Source organism: Neofelis nebulosa, chromosome 10 (assembly GCF_028018385.1).
Source record: "Neofelis nebulosa isolate mNeoNeb1 chromosome 10, mNeoNeb1.pri, whole genome shotgun sequence".
Lineage (NCBI taxonomy): Eukaryota > Metazoa > Chordata > Mammalia > Carnivora > Felidae > Neofelis > Neofelis nebulosa.
The window spans coordinates 62,645,327-62,666,824 of record NC_080791.1 but is presented as its reverse complement, the minus strand read 5'-3'; the positions used below and the strand labels follow the sequence as shown (position 1 = coordinate 62,666,824).

General features: G+C 38.4%; 3 protein-coding genes across 3 annotated transcripts; 2 read left to right on the top strand and 1 right to left on the bottom strand.

Moving 5' to 3' along the window:
• Positions 1-240: 240 nt before the first annotated feature.
• LOC131488699 (olfactory receptor 52E8-like) lies at positions 241-1,163 on the bottom strand. Its single transcript, XM_058690560.1, has one exon. The coding sequence runs from the start codon at positions 1,135-1,137 to the stop codon at positions 241-243; it is 897 nt and encodes a 298-aa protein (XP_058546543.1). The 5' UTR covers positions 1,138-1,163.
• Positions 1,164-4,820: 3,657 nt separating this feature from the next.
• On the top strand, positions 4,821-6,210 carry LOC131488698 (olfactory receptor 52E4). Its single transcript, XM_058690559.1, has one exon. The coding sequence runs from the start codon at positions 4,905-4,907 to the stop codon at positions 5,856-5,858; it is 954 nt and encodes a 317-aa protein (XP_058546542.1). The 5' UTR covers positions 4,821-4,904; the 3' UTR covers positions 5,859-6,210.
• An 11,772-nt stretch (positions 6,211-17,982) lies between these two features.
• LOC131488696 (olfactory receptor 52E8) lies at positions 17,983-18,963 on the top strand. Its single transcript, XM_058690558.1, has one exon. The coding sequence runs from the start codon at positions 17,983-17,985 to the stop codon at positions 18,961-18,963; it is 981 nt and encodes a 326-aa protein (XP_058546541.1).
• Positions 18,964-21,498: the final 2,535 nt, after the last annotated feature.

Below are 21,498 nucleotides of genomic sequence, written 5' to 3'. Positions count from 1 at the left end.
TCTCTATATCTATCTCTATATCTATCTCTATATCTATATCTATATCATCTTATATCTATATATATCATCTATAGTTATAGCTATAGATATCTATATAGAGAGAAAATTAATTTTGGTGAAAGAAATTTATTAATTTTATCATAAATTTTAGTCCTTTCAGACCCTATAATTTCATGACTTGAATGAATTACCTCTCATCAATCTTGTTTTAACAAAGAGACTCTCTACCCATTCCTGGATCTACTTGGTCCTGATGCCATAAATGACTGGGTTGAGGGCAGGGGGTATGACTACATAGAGGTTAGCCAGGAGGATATGGATATACTCGGGGATGTCATGACCAAAGCGGTGAGTGAGAAAAGAGAAGAGAGCTGGACCAAAGAAGACCAAGATAACACAAATAGGGGAGCTACAGGTATTCAGAGCTTTCAGGCGGGCATCTTGGGAAGGGTGGTGGAAGACAGCATATAAGATCCTAATATACGAGACAATGATAAGAAGCACATCCAGAAACAAGATAGAAATATTTCCAAGACCATAGTAGACATTGGCATTAATGCTGGCACAAGCTAGACATGCCACTCCCATGTGCTCACAATAGGTATGAGGGATGATTCTGTGTCCACAGTAAGGCAGCCTCAGGAGGAGAAAAATGATGGGAACAATCATGCATAAGCTTCTTAGTACCACTATCACAGCAATCACACCAATCACTCTGTCGGTAAGAATCATGCTGTACCTGAGGGGGTTGCAAATAGCCACATAATGATCAAAACCCATGGCAAGAAGTACAATGCTCTCCATGACTGTAAAAAAGTGGATAAAAAACACTTGAGCAACACAGCACCCAAAGCACAGCTCCTGAAGGCTGAACCAGAAGATCCCCAGCATCTTGGAGATGGTAGTAGTAGAGAGACTTAGGCCAATCACTGACAGCATGGCCAGAAAGTAGAACATAGGTTGGTGAAGGCTATGATCAACCCAGATAACAAACAGAATGATAACATTTCCAACAAGAGCAATCAGATACACAGCACAGAAGGGAAATACAAGCCAGATTTGTGCAACTTCCAACCCTGGAATCCCCAGCAGTAGGAATGAAGAAGGATGGGATTCAGTGACATTGGGAGAAGACATTCTCCAGCAGGCTGATGATGGTGTGATTTTTAAAAGTTGTTGGTGGTTCCCACTGGACAATTCATCCACAGTTAACTGAGATCTACAAAAATTAAAGATAAAAACATTCCTTAACAAAGGATTCATAATGGGAACAAATTTTTCTAAAGGCCTTTGATTCTTTACCCCTTTTCAGCTCTCCATAAATTATCCCAGTATCACTCCTGACCTGCAGTATAAGTGGTAAACAATGTAGAAGCTAACATTGTGTCTTTCCTAAAATGATGGGTTCAGAGGAATTAAATGCATTAATTTTCCTCTTCCTGAAGAAATAAATACTATTAGGAGATAATAAAATTGATCATAATAATAGCCGGCACAATAATCATGGTTATCATTAATTGAGTACCTACAATTTTTCAGATATTGTTGTTGTCATTATTTGCATACACTATCTCATTTAGTTCTCCCCCCACAATTCTGTGACACAAGTTCTCATTTATGGAAGAGAGAGGTTTTGATAAGCTCATTAACTGCCCATTGCTAATAAGCAGCAGAATCAAGATGTGAAATTAAGAGAAACTAAGCTTTGTGACACTGATATGGACCTGTGTTTGTAAACTTGTTAGTGAAAGTAGTGAAAGGAGAGAGAGAGAAAGATAAGGGGTGGAGAAATAAAGGACCTAGAATAACCAAACTACCTCAAAGAAGAATAAATCTGAAAGATTTTCATTACCAAATGTTGAGATTTTCTATAAAACTATGATGATTATGGCAGTGTTGCTATTTAAAAAAAAAAAAGAAAGGAAAAGAGACAATGGAACAGAACTGAGAATCTAGAAGGAGATCCACATAATTCTTAGGGTATGCCCAAGTAGCAATTTTGAGATATGTTGGCAAGGGGCAATGATAATCTGTGAAGTTTCTTCCCCATATAAAGATCTTTCTGAAGAACCTGTTGACTTCTGTAACTGGTGAGAGGGAAATGTGACATCAGATCTGATCTGCTTCCTGGAGCTGGCCAAACCACAAATTTGAGGGCACAGTTCTTGACACTGTTCTCACTTCTGACATCAACTGCAAGTTCAGGAAGTTTCCCATACTACCTCCAGGTTCACTAATCTACTAGAACGACTCACAGAACTCACTGAAAGCTATTATACTCATGGTTACAGTTTACTATAGGGAAAGATTAAAATCATAAATCAGACAAAGGAAGAGATGCTGATGGTAAAATGTGAGGTTTGCAAATGTGAAGTATCCATTGTCCTCCCTCATGGAATCAGAATGAGTTACCCTCCTGGAATTAATGTGTGACAATATGCATAGTTATATTGCCAACCACGGAGGCTCACCTGAGCTTTGGTGTCCAAATTTATGTATTTTGGACACAAAGTCCAGACCTCTTTTTGGGTAAGGCAAAATTCCTCACTATACATCTATTCATTTAGTTCCAAAGACATTTTTTGTTATTGTAACAAGCTATGCTTTTCACCTCTTGGCTTATCTTGGCTCATGGCGTCAATCATGAATTTGGGTCTCCCAATAATCAAGTTTGAATTCCGTTTAATCCTTTCGAAATATAAAGCATGGAGAGAGACCAACAACTGATTACCATATTGTGTCCTTTCTTATATCAAGGGTATAGAATGTGTAGAATCAGTTCAATTATAAAGGAGTTCAAACTCATTACTCTCTCCTTTTTTGCCTACTATGACTATTTTTTTAAACTTTGTGTCTCACTCACTATCAAAGCAGTATGGGAAAAGAAGCAGAAGTAGACACCATGTAATATCACTTGCATTGTGGCATGGGATAGAGTCCTGATTCTATTCTTGCTGGCCTTCTGACCTTATGTCAGTCACACATATTCTGTATTTCAGTTTCATCTGGAAATAAACATAGTACTATCTATCTCAGATTATTATTGGGTTGAGTAGATGAGGTTATATATGCCTGAAATATTACAGGTGTAGATATTTCCTCTCCAATCTTAGTCTTCCTCCTACCTTTCTCCAGACCAGTGATCTGTACCATTCCCAGTCCCAGTACTCTAGGTCTTAACTCAATTTCTGTGAAGCCAAATTCCAGTCTTAAGCACACATTGCAGATGCATTGATCACAAACACTTACCACATTCCCTATGTTCCATCTTAGGAAATCATTTGGCAACTGTGCATTTAATTACTGAAATTATGTATTTATACACCCTCAATATGCCCTAAGAGATGTTTATAAATTGTTCTTGTGTGTGTGTGTTGAGGGGATTTATAATGAAGTCTCCAGGTGCCAGAGAGTCTCAGACATTGAAATTAAAATGAATAGGAATTCCCTTTTGTCATTAAACTTGCTGAAGAGAAGCTCTAGGGAAATCCCCATGAACCTTGCTGTCTGCTATTTGGTCGATTGTCAGTTCTTGTTATTTCACATAAAATATACAACAGGTAGTATTTTACTTTATTTTTCGCCTTCTTTTTCCTTATTCTCTGTTTTCAGTCTTTGAAATGCTTGGACTAAGTCTTTGGGCTTTTTGGGGTATCTATATAACCAGAAATTTTTTTAAATTATAAAATATAAATGAAAGTGCCACTTTAACCATTTTAAACTTTACAATTCAGTGGCACTTAGTACATTCACAACATTGTACAACTGTTAACACTATCTAGTTCTATAAAATTTCATCAATTCAAAAGGAAATCCTATGCCCATTAATCAATCACTTCCCATTCTTCCAGCTCTAGGCAGTAGATTATTAGATCTGATCTCAAATTTTTCTCAACAGTTACAAAAGTCAACAGCTATTGAAAAAGAAGCTTCATATGGGAAAGAAACTTCACTGATTAACATTCACTTTTGCCAATTTATCTTAAATTTCTACGTGGGGAAAGAAACTTTAAAAGGTGGTCTATATATGCAATGGAATATTATACATTCTTTAAAAAGAAGGATATCCTGTATTGCAACAACATGGATGAATCTGTGGACAAAATACCAAAGTGAAATAAGCCAGTCACATAAAGATAAATATTACACGATCTCAGTTATTATGGAATCTTGAAAAAAAAAAAGCCAAACTCACAGTAACATAAAGTAGAAGGGTGGTTACTAGGGCCTGGGGCATCAGTAAAAAGGGGAGATTAAAAAGAAATCAGAATGGAGCCTGGGTGGCTCAGTGGGTTAAGTGTCTGACTTCAACTCAGGTCATGATCTCATGGTTTCTGAGTTTGAGTCCCTCATTGGGCTCTCCGCTGTCAGCGCAGAGCCCACTTGGGATCCTCTGTCTTCCTCTCTCTGCCTCTCCCTGGCTCACATTCTTTCTCTCACTCTCTCTCTTTCTCAAAATATGTAAATAAACATTTTTTAAAAAGGGGGTGCTTGGGTGGCTCAGTCGGTTTAGTCTCTGACTCTTGCTTTCAGCTCAGGTCATGATCTCATGGTTTGTGAGTTCAAGCCCTGTGTCAAGCTCTGTGCTGACAGTGCAGAGCTTGCATGGGATTCTCTCTATCACTCTCTCTCTGCCCGCCCCCCCCCCCAGTCACTCACACTATCTCTCTCTGTCAAAATAAATAAATATTAAAAAATAAAAGTTATTAAAAAAAAAGAGAGTTACCCAATTACCCTTTGCAAAGAGCAGAATCTCTAATGTCTGTAACCAACTACTCATACCAAGACCTGTAGCACACCACCCATAGCACTCTAACACACACAGAGTTCTTACATCTTTCCAGGACCTTGATAAAGAAAAGGTCATAACGAGAGTGAGATACCTACACCTCAACAGGAATTCAATGACACTTGCTGGGAGAATGACTTCCATCAATGACACCCACTTCCATCCCCCCTTGTTTCACCTGCTAGGAATCCCAGGACTGGAAACTGTACATATCTGGATTGCTTTCCCATTCTGCATTGTGTACCTGATTGCCCTTGTGGGGAACATCACCATTCTCTTTGTGATCAAGACTGAACACAGTCTCCACCAGCCCATGTTCTACTTCCTGGCCATGTTGTCTATGATCGATCTGGGTCTGTCCACGTCCACCATCCCCAAAATGCTGGGCATCTTCTGGTTCAACCAACAAGAGATCAGCTTTGGGGGCTGCCTTGCCCAGATGTTCTTTATCCACATGTTCACAGGAATGGAGACCGTTCTCCTGGTGGCCATGGCTTATGACCGCTTTGTTGCCATCTGCAACCCTCTCCAGTACACCATGATCCTCACCAATAAAACCATCAGCATCCTAGCTTCTCTTGTTGTTGGAAGAAATTTAATTCTTGTGACTCCATTCGTGTTTCTCATTCTGAGGTTGCCCTTCTGTGGGCATCACATCATCCCTCATACGTACTGTGAGCACATGGGTCTTGCCCGGTTGGCCTGTGCACCCATCAAGGTCAACATTATCTATGGGCTCATGGTGATTTCTAATATCATTGTGGATGTGATCCTGATTGCCTCCTCCTATGTGCTTATCCTTCGAGCTGTTTTCCGCCTTCCTTCTCAGGATGCCCGGCTAAAGGCTCTCAATACCTGTGGTTCTCATGTCTGTGTCATGCTGTGCTTTTACACACCAGCTTTTTTTTCTTTTATGACACACCGTTTTGGCAGAAACATTCCCCGCTATATCCACATTCTTCTGGCTAATCTTTATGTGGCTGTCCCACCGGCCCTTAATCCGGTCATCTATGGAGTCAGGACCAAACACATCAGAGAGAGAGTTGTGAAGATATTTGTACAGAAATAATAGTTCTGTGTCAACATTTGGAAAATATATCCACATACCACCCACATTTTAATAATCTGAGCTCTGCTTCAAATTTCCTATTAGAGTAGATAGCAGTAGCCAGATTTTTATTTTTTATTGGAATTCATTTAGAGCTGACAGGTAACTTTGCTGTCTGCTCTACCCACCCACCCCATGTAACTGGACGAAGGGAAAGCACTGATGGAAAAGGAAGATGTCCTGGAGGCAGCAGTGGTTTGGGAGTAGAATGGCTGGTGGGAAAAGATGAGAACACTCCCCATTTTTCCATGTGTCTTCTCTTTAGGTACGTTCAGACCCTGAAGGAACACTCATCCAACAATCTCACTTTGTAGATGAGGAAAATAAGGTATAAGCCATGGCTTGGTGACAGTGTCTAAATTAGTGCATCTGTTCCACAGATTTATATTCTGTATATTAATCCTCAAGTTTTGTCTTCCTTCTCTAGAGTCATTACTCATTTTCATTTTAATGGTTCCCCTGTCTTGTTCTTACTGTCATTTTTGTTCCCTTTCTTCTTTTTAACCCGATTCCTTCAATTTTTCTCTTTCTCTTTCTGTCTTTCTCTACCTCTCTATCTGTTTCTCTCTTTCTCCTTCTTACTATTTACCCAATAAATTCAGTCTCTGAGAATTGGCTAATGTAAGAGACTACAGTTTAGGATTAGGTATACATGACATTATTTCCTCACTTACAGCAAAGTCATTTTAGATGTGAATAATTATATGTGTTCTGTTTCTAGTTCCAATTGAATTGTACCTAAAATTTCCCTTGTTTGCTATATATACTGTTTCCCTTCAAAATTTAGAAAATTTTGAAAAGGAAATTAGAATAATCTATGGTTTAAACACAAAGCCATCTTGATATCAAGTCCAGAATATTCTGAATATAATTTATTAATCCTGTATATTTCCAATATGTAGTCCCATTTTCAAACTCCAGATATATCTAGAGAATATATTGGACTTTCCTTTATCAGGGTTTTATAGCTTTTAATATATAAATCTTGCACTTTCTTGGTTAAATTTATTCCTAAATATGTATGTTCTTATTTTTCAAGGCTATTGTAAATGGAATTTTTCTCAACTCTCTTTTTGATTATTCACTGGTGGAATTTAAATATATCTAATTTCTGTATGTTGACATTGTATTGTGTGACTTTGTGAATTCATTTATTAGTTCTAATGGATGTTTTGTATATTCTTTATAATTTTCTTTATATAAGATTATATCATTTACAAACATATATAGTTTACTCCTTTTCTTTTTTTTTTTTAATATATGAAATTTATTGTCAAATTGGTTTCCATACAACATCCAGTGCTCATCCCAAAAGGTGCCCTTCTCAATACCCATCATCCACCCTCCCCTCCCTCCCACCCCCCATCAACCCTCAGTTTGTTCTCAGTTTTTTAACAGTCTCTTATGCTTTGGTTCTCTCCCACTCTAACCTCTTTTTTTTTTTTTCCCTTCCACTCCCCAATGGGTTTCTGTTAAGATTCTCAGGATCCACATAAGAGTGAAAACATATGGTATCTGTCTTTCTCTGTATGGCTTATTTCACTTAGCATCACACTCTCCAGTTCCATCCACGTTGCTACAAAAGGCCATATTTCATTTTTTCTCATTGCCACGTAGTATTCCATTGTGTATATAAACCACAATTTCTTCATCCATTCATCAGTTGATGGACATTTAGGCTCTTTCCATAATTTGGCTATTGTTGAGAGTGCTACTATAAACATTGGGGTACAAGTGCCCCTATGCATCAGTACTCCTGTATCCCTTGGATAAATTCCTAGCAGTGCTATTGCTGGGTCATAGGGTACGTCTATTTTTAATTTTCTGAGGAACCTCCACACTGTTTTCCAGAGCGGCTGCACCAATTTGCATTCCCACTAACAGTGCAAGAGGGTTCCCGTTTTTCCACATCCTCTCCAGCATCTGTAGTCTCCTGATTTGTTCATTTTGGCCACTCTGATTGGCGTGAGGTGATATCTGAGTGTGGTTTTGATTTGTATTTCCCTGATAAGGAGCGACATTGAACATCTTTTCATGTGCCTGTTGGCCATCCGGATGTCTTCTTTAGAGAAGTGTCTATTCATGTTTTCTGCCCATTTCTTCACTGGGTTATTTGTTTTTCGGGTGTGGAGCTTGGTAAGCTCTTTATAGATTTTGGATACTAGCCCTTTGTCCGATATGTCATTTGCAAATATCTTTTCCCATTCCGTTGGTTGCCTTTTAGTTTTGTTGGTTGTTTCCTTGCTGTGCAGAAGCTTTTTATCTTCATGAGGTCCCAGTAATTCACTTTTGCTTTTAATTCCCTTGCCTTTGGGGATGTGTCAAGTAAGAAATTGCTGCAGCTGAGGTCAGAGAGGTCTTTTCCTGCTTTCTCCTCTAGGGTTTTGATGGTTTCCTGTCTCACATTCAGGTCCTTTATCCATTTTGAGTTTATTTTTGTGAATGGTGTGAGAAAGTGGTCTAGTTTCAACCTTCTGCATGTTGCTGTCCAGTTCTCCCAGCACCATTTGTTAAAGAGACTGTCTTTTTTCCATTGGATGTTCTTTCCTGCTTTGTCAAAGATGAGTTGGCCATACGTTTGTGGGTCTAGTTCTGGGGTTTCTATTCTATTCCATTGGTCTATGTGTCTGTTTTTATGCCAATACCATGCTGTCTTGATGATGACAGCTTTGTAGTAGAGGCTAAAGTCTGGGATTGTGATGCCTCCTGCTTTGGTCTTCTTCAAAATTACTTTGGCTATTCGGGGCCTTTTGTGGTTCCATATGAATTTTAGGATTGCTTGTTCTAGTTTCGAGAAGAATGCTGGTGCAATTTTGATTGGGATTGCATTGAATGTGTAGATACCTTTGGGTAGTATTGACATTTTGACAGTATTTATTCTTCCAATCCATAAGCAGGGAATGTCTTTCCATTTCTTTATATCTTCTTCAATTTCCTTCATAAGCTTTCTATAGTTTTCAGCATATAGATCTTTTACATCTTTGTTAGATTTATTCCTAGGTATTTTATGCTTCTTGCTGCAATTGTGAATGGGATCAGTTTCTTTATTTGTCTTTCTGTTGCTTCATTGTTAGTGTATAAGAATGCAACTGATTTCTGTACATTGATTTTGTATCCTGCAACTTTGCTGAATTCATGTATCAGTTCTAGCAGACTTTTGGTGGAGTCTATCGGATTTTCCATGTATAATACCATATCATCTGCAAAAAGTGAAGGCTTGACTTCATCTTTGCCAATTTTGATGCCTTTGATTTCCTTTTGTTGTCTGATTGCTGATGCTAGAACTTCCAGCATTATGTTAAACAACAGCAGTGAGAGTAGACATCCCTGTCGTGTTCCTGATCTCAGGGAAAAAGCTCTCAGTTTTTCCCCATTGAGGATGATGTTAGCTGTGGGCTTTTCATAAATGGCTTTTATGATCTTTAAGTATGTTCCTTCTATCCCGACTTTCTCAAGGGTTTTTTATTAAGAAAGGGTGCTGGATTTTGTCAAAGGCCTTTTCTGCATCGATTGACAGGATCATATGGTTCTTCTCTTTTTTTTATTAACGTGATGTATCACGTTGATTGATTTGCAAATGTTGAACCAACCCTGCATCCCAGGAATGAATCCCACTTGATCATGGTGAATAATTCTTTTTATATGCCGTTGAATTCGATTTGCTAGTATCTTATTGAGAATTTTTGCATCCATATTCATCAGGGATATTGGCCTGTAGTTCTCTTTCTTTACTGGGTCTCTGTCTGGCTTAGGAATCAAAGTAATACTGGCTTCATAGAATGAGTCTGGCAGTTTTCCTTCCCTTTCTATTTCTTGGAATAGCTTGAGAAGGATAGGTATTATCTCTGCTTTAAACATCTGGTAGAACTCCCCTGGGAAGCCATCTGGTCCTGGACTCTTATTTGTTGGGAGATTTTTGATAACCAATCCAATTTCTTCTCTGGTTATGGGTCTGTTCAAGCTTTCTATTTCCTCCTGATTGAGTTTTGGAAGAGTGTGGGTGTTTAGGAATTTGTCCATTTCTTCCAGGTTGTCCAATTTGTTGGCATATAATTTTTCATAGTATTCCCTGATAATTGTTTGTATCTCTGAGGGATTGGTTGTAATAATTCCATTTTCATTCATGATTTTATCTATTTGGGTCATCTCCCTTTTCTTTTTGAGAAGCCTGGCTAGAGGTTTGTCAATTTTGTTTATTTTTTTCAAAAAACCAACTCTTGGTTTCGTTGATCTGCTCTACAGTTTTTTTAGATTCTATATTGTTTATTTCTGCTCTGATCTTTATTGTTTCTCTTCTTCTGCTGGGTTTTGGCTGCCTTTGCTGTTCTGCTTCTATTTCCTTTAGGTGTGCTGTTAGATTTTGTATTTGGGATTTTTCTTGTTTCTTGAGATAGGCCTGGGTTGCAATGTATTTTCCTCTCAGGACTGCCTTCGCTGCATCCCAAAGAGTTTGGATTGTTGTATTTTCATTTTCGTTTGTTTCCATATATTTTTTAATTTCTTCTCTAATTGCCTGGTGGACCCACTCATTCTTTAGTAGGGTGTTCTTTAACCTCCATGCTTTTGGAGGTTTTCCAGACATTTTCCTGTGGTTGATTTCAAGCTTCATAGTATTGTGGTCTGAAAGTATGTATGGTATAATTTCAATTCTTGTAAACTTATGAAGGGCTGTTTTGTGACCCAGTATATGATCTATCTTGGAGAATGTTCCATGTGCACTCGAGAAGAAAGTATATTCTGTTGCTTTGGGATGCAGAGTTCTAAATATATCTGTCAAGTCCATCTGATCCAATGTATCATTCAGGGCCCTTGTTTCTTTATTGACTGTGTGTCTAGATGATCTATCCATTTCAGTAAGTGGGGTGTTGAAGTCCCCTGCAATGACCACATTCTTATCAATAAGTTTGCTTATGTTTATGAGTAATTGTTTTATATATCTGGGGGCTCCGGTATTCGGCACATAGACATTTATAATTGTTAGCTCTTCCTGAGGGATAGACCCTGTAATTATTATATAATGCCCTTCTTCTTCTCTTGTTACAGCCTTTAATTTAAAGTCTAGTTTGTCTGATATAAGTATGGCTACTCCAGCTTTCTTTTGGCTTCCAGTAGCATGATAAATAGTTCTCCATCCCCTCACTCTCAATCTAAAGGTGTCCTCAGATCTAAAATGAGTCTCTTGTAGACAGCAAATAGATGGGTCTTGTTTTTTTTATCCATTCTGATACCCTATGTCTTTTGGTTGGCGCATTTAATCCATTTACATTCAGTGTTATTATAGAAAGATACGGGTTTAGGGTCATTGTGATGTCTGTATGTTTTATGCTTGTAGCGATGTCTCTGGTACTTTGTCTCACAGGATCCCCCTTAGGATCTCTTGTAGGGCTGGTTTAGTGGTGACAAATTCCTTCAGTTTTTGTTTGTTTGGGAAGACCTTTATCTCTCCTTCTATTCTAAATGACAGACTTGCTGGATAAAGGATTCTCGGCTGCATATTTTTTCTGTTTAGCACACTGAAGATCTCGTGCCAATCCTTTCTGGCTGCCAAGTTTCAAAAGAGAGATCAGTCAGGAGTCTTATAGGTCTCCCTTTATATGTGAGGGCATGTTTATCCCTTGCTGCTTTCAGAATTTTCTCTTTATCCTTGTATTTTGCCAGTTTCACTATGATATGTCGTGCAGAAGATCGATTCAAGTTACATCTGAAGGGAGTTCTCTGTGCCTCTTGGATTTCAATGCCTTTTTCCTTCCCCAGTTCAGGGAAGTTCTCAGCTATAATTTCTTCAAGAACCCCTTCAGTACCTTTCCCTCTCTCTTCCTCCTCTGGGATACCAATTATGCGTATATTATTTCTTTTTAGTGTATCACTTAGTTCTCTAATTTTCCCCTCATACTCCTGGATTTTTTTATCTCTCTTTCTCTCAGCTTCCTCTTTTTCCATAACTTTATCTTCTAGTTCACCTATTCTCTCCTCTGCCTCTTCAATCCGAGCTGTGGTCGTTTCCATTTTGTTTTGCATTTCGTTTAAAGCGCTTTTCAGCTCCTCGTGACTGTTCCTTAGTCCCTTGATCTCTGTGGCAAGAGATTCTCTGCTGTCCTGTATACTGTTTTCAAGCCCAGCGATTAATTTTATGACTATTATTCCAAATTCACTTTCTGTTATATTATTTAAATCCTTTTTGATCAGTTCATTAGCTGTTGTTATTTCCTGGAGATTCTTCTGAGGGGAATTCTTCTGTTTGGTCATTTTGGATAGTCCCTGGAGTGGTGAGGACCTGCAGGGCACTTCCCCCATGCTGTGGTGTATAACTGGAGTTGGTGGGCGGGCCGCAGTCCGACCTGATGTCTGCCCCCAGCCCACTGCTGGGGCCACAGTCAGACTGGTGTGTGCTTTCTCTTCCCCTCTCCTAGGGGCAGGATTCCCTGTGGGGTGGCGTGGCCCGTCTGGGCTACTTGCACACTGCCAGGCTTGTGGTGCTGGGGATCTGGAGTATTAGCTGGGGTGGGTAGGTAAGGTGCAGGGGGGCAGGAGGGGCAGGCTTAGCTCGCTTCTCCTTAGGTGATCCACTTCAGGAGGGGCCCTGTGGCAGTGGGAGGGAGTGAGATCTACTGCCGGAGGTTTGGCTCCGCAGAAGCACAGAGTTGGGTGTTTGCACGGAGCGAGCAAGTTCCCTGGCAGGAACTGGTTCCCTTTGGGATTTTGGCTGGGGGATGGGTGGGGGAGATGGCGCTGGCGAGCGCCTTTGTTCCCCGCCAAGCTGAGCTCTGTCGTCCGGGGGCTCAGCAGCTCTCCCTCCCTTTGTCCTTCAGTTCCCGCTTTCCAAGCAGAGCTGTTAACTTATGACCTCCCAGATGCTAAGTCGCGCTTGCTGTCGGAACACAGTCCGTCCGGCCCCTCCGCTTTTGCCAGCCCGACTCGGGGGCTCTGCTTGGCCGGTGAGCCGCCCCTCCCCCCCGGCTCCCTCCCGCCAGTCCGTGGAGCGCGCACCGCCTCGCCGCCCTTCCTACCCTCTTCCGTGGGCCTCTCGTCTGCGCTTGGCTCCGGAGACTCCGTTCTGCTAATCCTCTGGCGGTTTTCTGGGTTATTTAGGCAGGTGTAGGTGGAATCTAAGTGATCAGCAGGACGCGCGGTGAGCCCAGCGTCCTCCTACACCGCCATCTTCCCTCTCTCACTCCTTTTCTTTTTTTAAAGTTTATTTATTTGAAAGAGAGAGAGAGAGAGAGATTCCCTCCTTCCTTTCATATTTGAATGACTTTGTCTTGCCAAATTGCTCTAGTTAAAACTCCCAGTAAATTTTTAGACAGCAATGTTGAAAGCAGGCATTCTTTTTGTGTGTATGATCTTAGAGAGATTATTTTCAATCTTTCACCATTGACTATGATATGAACTGCAGTTTTTGTTTGTTTGTTTCTTTTTCCCATGAATGCCCTTTATAATGTCGAGGAAGTTTTCTTATACTCTAAGTTTGTAAAATGTTTTTGTTATAAAAGCTTTTTTAGGTTTTGTCAAATGTTCTTTCTGCATTAATTAAGAGGGTTATGTGGTTTTTCCCCTTGATTTCTTTAATGTTATGTGATATTTTGATTGTTTCTATTATCTTGAACCACCTTGTATTTCTGGGATAAACTACACTTGGTCATGCTATATAATGTTTTTTTTACTATGCTGTTGGATTTTATTTGTTCATAGATTGTTGAAGACTTTTTTTATCTGTACTCAGTGAGATATTTTTCTGTAGTTTTTTAAATTAAAAATATGTGCATTCTGCAATGTAGCAACCCCACCCCGTGTGTGTGTGTGTGTGTGTGTGTGTGTGTGTGTGACAGAAAGACAGAGAGAGATAAATGACTTCTGGAGTATACCAGATATTTTCTAATAGAATGAACTGCATTCTGTATTTTTTTTTAAGATTTTTTTTTTAAAGAAAGAGACAGTGCGAGCAGCAGAGGGGCAGAGAGAGAGGGGGAGAGAGAATCCCAAGTAGGCTCCGTGCTCCCAGGGCAGAGCCAGATGCAGGGCTTGAACTCACAAAACTGTGAGATCATGACCTGAGCAGAGATCAAGAGCCAGATGCCCAACCGACTGAGCCACCCCAACACCCCATATTCTGCATTTTGATATTATTTCCTCAATATTCACCAAAGATGACAGATTAGGGTTTTCTCAGGACTTTCCTGGGGATGTGTGTAGTCATGTACATGTATGTGTCTTTATAGTTAAGAAATATTTCAGACCTTTGAAAAACTCTGTATGGTCAATTCATTTTCCTATTTTTTCTTGTAACTTTTTTGGTCAGCCTTTTATTAGCTCGAATAATATTATTGCTTCAGGAAGCTGCAATCTTAGACAATTTCTATTACTTGTTTTTGACTAATAGGGAAGAGGCTGTTCACAGTAAGTGAGTTTTGAGTCAGGACAAATAAAGATGCATCCTGTGAGGGGTTATTTTCTGGTACCTGCCAGACAGGTCAAATAATTAGAATCCTCTGGGAATGGATCTCAAAGACACTCTATGTCCCCATCCCAGGGGGTGTGGGGTTGTAAGAAAAATATAAATACTTTCCATTCATAGGTATTTCCATAATAAGTGACATGTCCCAAGAAGATGCCAAGGAATATTTCGTAGAGATTTAGAGACCAATGTAAGTCATATCATGATTAAATTGTGAAAAATACCAAAAGGGATGGGGAAAGAGTTGATGGCAGGCAAGGTAATATGGAGAGATGGAGGACAGATGAACATGAAAACAAGATCAAGAGAGAATGCACGCTCATACTCCTAACCTCTTGAGGGTACACTTTTACTGCATGCACTTGTACTTATGACCATGCAAAATCTCACACACAAAACTAAAGAGTGAGATGTGGAAGGAGATGCACAAATGTATCTGGTGTCAGTTTACCGATTGTTTTTGACTCTTCTGACTATTTATACAGGTGCATGAATGTGAGTATCAGGAGGGCAAGGACTTGCTTTCTCTATTTCTATTTCTATTTCTCTATTTCTCTATTTCTCTATTTCTATTTCTATTTCTAGTGTCAGGTATTGTAAACGTGACTAATAAATTCTTTTTAATTAATCAATTTGGGAGTAAATGAATCATGAAGCATGGCCATGAAATGTAGATTTTTTTTTTTAAATAAGACCTATGGTGATGAAGCGTCTGAAGAAGGGAATAAGGTTACATAAAAGTGAAAAAGTCATGATACTGGAAGATTAGGCAAGCATGAGGCGGTGTCCATCATTTCTTCTCCTTCTGCTGGCAGTTCCAGAAATGGGAATGTGGATATTGGTGTGTGGTGGAGGTTAGTGGAGTAAAGTAGACTAAGAGGATGGCACATGGAGGAAATGATTGTTGGTTAGACAGATGTAATCCCATGTATCACCTTAGAAGTAACAGGTCAAATGAAGGGCTATGACCCAGTCTTATTTCTAAACCCAACAGATTGGAGGATATGTGAATAGATGATGAAATAATTGCAGAATGATTAAGTAATTGTTGCTTTGATCAGTGTTTACAGACTGAAAATGAGTTTTTCTCAGAAGCACCAATTTGCAAGCCTTCCTAGAAAATCTACAGAACTAAGTGGGACACGTTGATTTTCTAGGGATGTAGCCCTATTTTATTTTTTAAGTTTCTGCTATATGGAGCCCCAAGAGTGACCAAGACATGAAACTATTAACAGTCTGTTTGTCAATCTACTGAATTTCTAGATAAAGTCATCAAGACGGTAACAGATTCCTTTTTCATGCCCTGACTGGCCATCATACTTTTATTTTCAGTTTGTTCTTTCTCTTCATTCTATATAGATTAAATTTTTTTTCCTTCTTTGGATGAAGAATTGTTCTGTGAATCTTAGCATCAGTTGAACCTCCTTCATGGCATTTTTCTTGATCTACCTCCATACCTACAACATTCTCTATATATTTCTAACATAGCACTTGCAATACAATTTTTTAATTTCATTTTTGGAATTTTATCTCCCTTTCCATTTAATGGCCTCCTTGAGAGTATGTGACAAGTTTTCTTTGAACTTGTATTCAAATTTCCTAATCAATGCTGGTGCACAGAGGACCTCATAAATATTTGATGGAATAAATTGTGAAGAGAACCTCTCCACTTACCTTGCATATTTTTCACTAATGAAAGGCAAAAACTATCTCTGATAGTTTCACATTGCAAAATTGAGAACTTCAATTGTCTCCTCTCCGGCCCTAGCAGACCAGGTTAATTACACATGCGCATACACACAGACATATATTTCCTGAGACAATTTCTCCAATTACAAAATTATCTCTCATTTTTTTTGCTATCCTTCATAGGTTTCAAATGGGCACAGTTAGCAAGTCATTTGTCTTGTTATGGATTTTAAGTAGGAGGTACTGACCTTTATATGTACTTATCTTTAATGGATGCCTGTCAGCTCTTATTCCAACAACCAAGTATTCCAAAAGTTGAATCTAAGCTTTCTGCATGTGGCAATCACTGTCACATTTTCTTTATGACTAGCTTTTCTCAAATAAACTGTGCAGTAACGGACTTCTCCCTTATTTGTTTTAAATTTTTAATTTCTATAAATAAGTTCAGAATTCCCACATATTCTGGATAAATGCTGTAAAACAAAATCACTTGATACTTTTTCTTCCGATATTACTTTAAAGGAGACACCCATAAAAACCTGAGAGCTAGGATAGAATCTTGGTAGGAACTGAATTCTAGGATGTCTAAGATGCTCCTGCCCTGTCTCCATGGATACAAGACAGAGATATATTTGAAAGCTGTCTAGCCCCAAATATCTAGTCTCCCCTCCCCCAGCTGGCCTATACCTGGACAGTTTATTTACTGTATATGTTTACTTATGTACTCTCCAGATGATAAATTTACCTAGATTAAAATAATCTCTCAATTCATCTTTCATCATAACTGCAAAATACTCTTTGTCAAATATCTCCCCTTCTTAGTCATTATCTATTTTTAAAATCTTATAGGTAAATTTTTTAAAAACTAAATTATGATAGAACTGAGTATTTATTTTATAAAATAAGACATTGAAAGTGTTTTCTGTCCCGTCTCTTTTTAATTAATTCATCTGTTTACAAATGTTTAAATTGAGAACTTTCATATGGCAGTTTGTTCATGCATATGAATAAACAAAGATAAATAATTTCTTCTGCTCTAAGAGTCACATATCTAGTATTTGCAAGAACCTATAAAAATGTATAAACACACATTTGCACACATGCACACATACACACAGGATTTTTTTAATTTAATTTTATTTTTTTAATTTGCATCCAAATTAGTTAGCATATAGTGCAACAATATTTCAGGAGTGGATTCCTTAGTGCCCCTTACACATTTAGCCCACCCCCCCACAACCCCTCCACACATACACACAGGATTATGCACATTACACTTTACGAATTTTAGATTCCCTAACGGGAATAATTGAGATTACAAATACCAAAGAAAGCACTATGCACAGTAAGTAAAAATATGTAGGACACAATCAGATACATAGACTGTGGAATTTTATCTTTTTCGTTTATTTCTGGCTACACTCCAGAGTTTGATTTTCAGCTGTGCAGGAGATACTCTTCTGCCCTCTTGTCTTTATGTCTCTCTTTTTATTAGGTAGAGTGGCAGCAGATTAAGGCTGGTTTTGTTCCTGGTGCCAGATGATGTTCAGGAGAGGATAGCACACAGTAAGGAGTGTGTTTAATCTTCTTTCCTTTTTAAAATAATTGAAATATAATTGACATAAAGCATTGTGTGAGTTCACAGTGTACAGTGTTTTGATTTGATGCATTTATGTATTATAGTATGGTAACCGCCATAGCTTTAGCTATCACTCCTACCACATCACATAATTATCAATTTATTGTTGGGGCGAGAACATTTTAGATACAGTCTTTTGGCAATTTTGAAGTATATAATATGGTATTGTTAGCTAAAATAATTATTTAACTTCTTTCTGAAAAAGAGTAAGGGAAGAAGAAAGTGCTTTTTGCATTTTACTAGGAATCTAGACAAAGGGAGAAGAGGAGAAGAATTCACTAATGAGAAGTCAATAATTGTCTCTGATGTGCACAAAGAATTGTGCAAACACTGCAGCAGAAAGAATGGCTATGCCTAATGACACCCAGTTCCATCCTTCTTCGTTCCTCCTCCTGGGTATCCCAGGGCTAGAAGATGTGCACGTCTGGATTGGATTTCCCTTTTTCTTTGTGTATCTTGTTGCACTCTTGGGGAACGCTGCTGTCCTGTTTGTGATCCAGACTGAGCATAGTCTCCATGAGCCCATGTACTACTTCCTGGCCATGTTGGACTCCATCGACCTGGGCTTGTCCACAGCCACCGTCCCCAAAATGCTGGGCATCTTCTGGTTCAGCCTCAGGGATATATCTTTTGAAAGCTGCCTTTCCCAGATGTTCTTCATCCACTTCTTCACTGCCATGGAGAGCATTGTGTTGGTGGCCATGGCCTTTGACCGCTATATTGCCATTTGTAAACCCCTTCGGTACACCATGATCCTCACCAGCAAAATCATCAGCCTCATTGCAGGCATGGCTATTCTGAGGAGCCTGTGCATGGTGGCCCCTCTGGTATTTCTCCTCCTGAGGCTGCCCTTCTGTGGGCACTATATCATCCCTCATACCTACTGTGAACACATGGGCATTGCTCGCCTGGCCTGTGCCAGCATCAAAGTGAATATTATGTTCGGTCTTGGCAACATTTCTCTCCTATTATTGGATGTGCTCCTTATAATTCTCTCCTATGTCAGGATCCTCTATGCTGTCTTCTGCTTACCCTCCAGGGAGGCCCGACTCAAAGCTCTCAACACCTGTGGCTCCCACACTGGAGTTATCTTAGCTTTTTTCACACCAGCATTTTTCTCTTTCTTGACACACCGATTTGGCCACAATATCCCTCAATATATCCACATTTTCTTGGCCAACCTATATGTGGTTGTTCCGCCAGCTCTCAATCCTGTAATCTATGGGGTCAGGACCAAACAGATTAGGGAGCGAGTCCTGAGGGTTTTCCTCAAGACAGATAGCTAACTAGTCAGAGGTCTTGGAAGGTCTGTTTTAGAGTTCACATTTCCTGCATTGTGAAAATTAGAGTTAGTTACCTTATGTCTAACCCAGTAGGAAAGAGGAAAAATTGAGGGGAATATTGAGACCAATAACATTAATTGTGTTTGAGTGGCAGGTTTTATATTTGAAGTTAATAATATGTGCATTGATGATACCAGATTGCTATAATTGGATATCCACATGCAAATAGATTAATTTAGACCCTTACTTTACATCATAGAAAAAATTAACCTACAATGGAACAGAGACCTAAAGACAAGAGCTAAAGTATAATAACCAACATAAAATTATTTGTAATATTGTTCACATAAAATTTCATAGATATGACAACAGCAGCAATAAATATTTTTATATGATTGATTGGTCTTCATTAAAGTATATATATTTTTTCTTCAAAGCATACTAGTAATAAAATGAAAAAGAAAGCCATAATCTGAGAGAAAATATTTATACATCATGTGTAAGACAAAGGAGTTGTCTAAAAATATAGAGAGAACTCTTGTAATTTAATTATAATTATATAATGACTCAGGGCGCCTGGGTGGCTCAGTCGGTTAAGCGTCCAACTTCCGCTCAGGTCATGGTCTCGCGGTTTGTGAGTTTGAGCCCCTTGTCAGGCTCTGTGCTGACAACTCAGAGCCTGGAGCCTGCTTCAGATTCTGTGTCTCCCTCTCTCTCTGCCCCTCCCCCGCTCATGCTCTGTCTCTGTCTATCAAAAATAAATAAAATGTAAAAAAAAATTTAAATAATTATATAATTACTCAGTTTACTCAATTAAAATAGAAAAAATATTAAATGGAAAAATTAAAATAGAAAAAATATTAAAAATATTAAAATAGAAAAACTATTAAAAATATAGTGTTAAATGTTAGCCCTTCTCTCTGTACAATACAAGCTCCCTTAAAGCTGTAATTCCTGAGAGTACTCTTCAGTATATCTTGTATATGAAATTCTGCATCTCAGAAGTTATTTCTATGGAACCAAATTGACGATGGTATGCTTTATTTATGATGTGTTTTCAACATTTTGGGGCATGGTTTATGGTTTCACTTTGAGATTCTTTTTATCTCTTTCTGGACTTTTTTTTTTAAATACACTGAAGTTTTTATGAGTTAAGCATATAGCTACTCCCACATGCTACTACACATAAGTTTATACACCCTTATATTTTTTTGTTATTTTTTAAAGTTTTTACTTAAATTCCAGTTAGCTAACATATAGTATAATATTAGTTTCAGGTGTACAATATAGTGATTTCACAATTCCATCAGACACCTGGTGCTCATCACTACAAGTGCACTCCTCAATCCTCATAAGCTATTTAACCCATCTCCCACCCATCTCCCTTCTGGTAACCATCAGTTTGTTCTCTATAGTCAAGAGCCTGTTTCTGTGATACATGTACCTCGATGTTTATAGCAACATTATCTACAATAGCTAAATTATGGAAATATCCCTGGTGTCCATAAACTGATGAATGGATGAAGAAAATGTGGTATGTATATGTATATGTATATGTATATGTATATGAATATGTATATGTATATATAATGGAATATTACTCAGCCATAAAAATGAATGAAATCTTGAGCCATTTGCAATGACATGGATGGAGCTAGAGAGTATAATTCTAAGTGAAATAAGTCAGAGAAGGACAAATACCATATGATTTCACTCATATGTGGAATTTAAGAAACAAAACAAATGAGAACAGGGGAGAAAGAGAGAGACAAATCACTCATACTTTTCAAAGGTGATGTGTCTTATTTAGCTTGAAGCTTTTAATTATTTTTGTCTTTGGTTTTCGACAATGTTACTTGATATACTGTTATTTTTTTAAAAAATATGTCATTATTGAGATTTGTGGCTGTTTTTAAAAAATTGTTTTATTTGAATATAGTTAACACAATGTTACATTAGTTTCAGGTGTGCAACTAGTGATTCAACAACTCTATGCATTGTGCTATGTCCACCACAAATGTAGCTACCACCTGTCACCATACAATGCTATTACAATAACATTGATTATATTCCCTATGCTGTACCTTTTATTTCCAGTGATTTATTCATTCCATACTTGGAATCTGTATCTCCCCTTCCCCTTCCCCCATTGTACATATCCACATAGTATCCTCCCCTCTGTTCTCTGTTTTCATAGTATGATTCTGCTTTTTGTTCTTTTTGTTCTTTTATTTGTTTTTTTCCATTCCACAGATAAGTAAAATTCTATGGTATTTGTATTTATCTGTCTGACTTATTTCATTTAGCATAATGCCCTCTGGGTCCATCCATGTTGTCATAAATGGCAAGATCTCATCTTTTTATGGCTGAGTAATATTCTGTCGTGTGTGTGTGTGTGTGTGTGTGTGTACTACATCTTCTTTATCCATTCATGTATCAATGGTCACTTAGGTTGTTTCCATATCTTGGCTATTACAAATAATGCTCAATAAACATAGGGATGCATATATCTTTTCAAATTAATGTTCTCATTTTCTT

Bases quoted from the DNA above. Each gene is read 5' to 3' on its own strand.
- LOC131488699 (XM_058690560.1), bottom strand. From the start codon at position 1,137: ATGTCTTCTCCCAATGTCACTGAATCCCATCCTTCTTCATTCCTACTG.
- LOC131488698 (XM_058690559.1), top strand. From the start codon at position 4,905: ATGACACTTGCTGGGAGAATGACTTCCATCAATGACACCCACTTCCAT.
- LOC131488696 (XM_058690558.1), top strand. From the start codon at position 17,983: ATGTGCACAAAGAATTGTGCAAACACTGCAGCAGAAAGAATGGCTATG.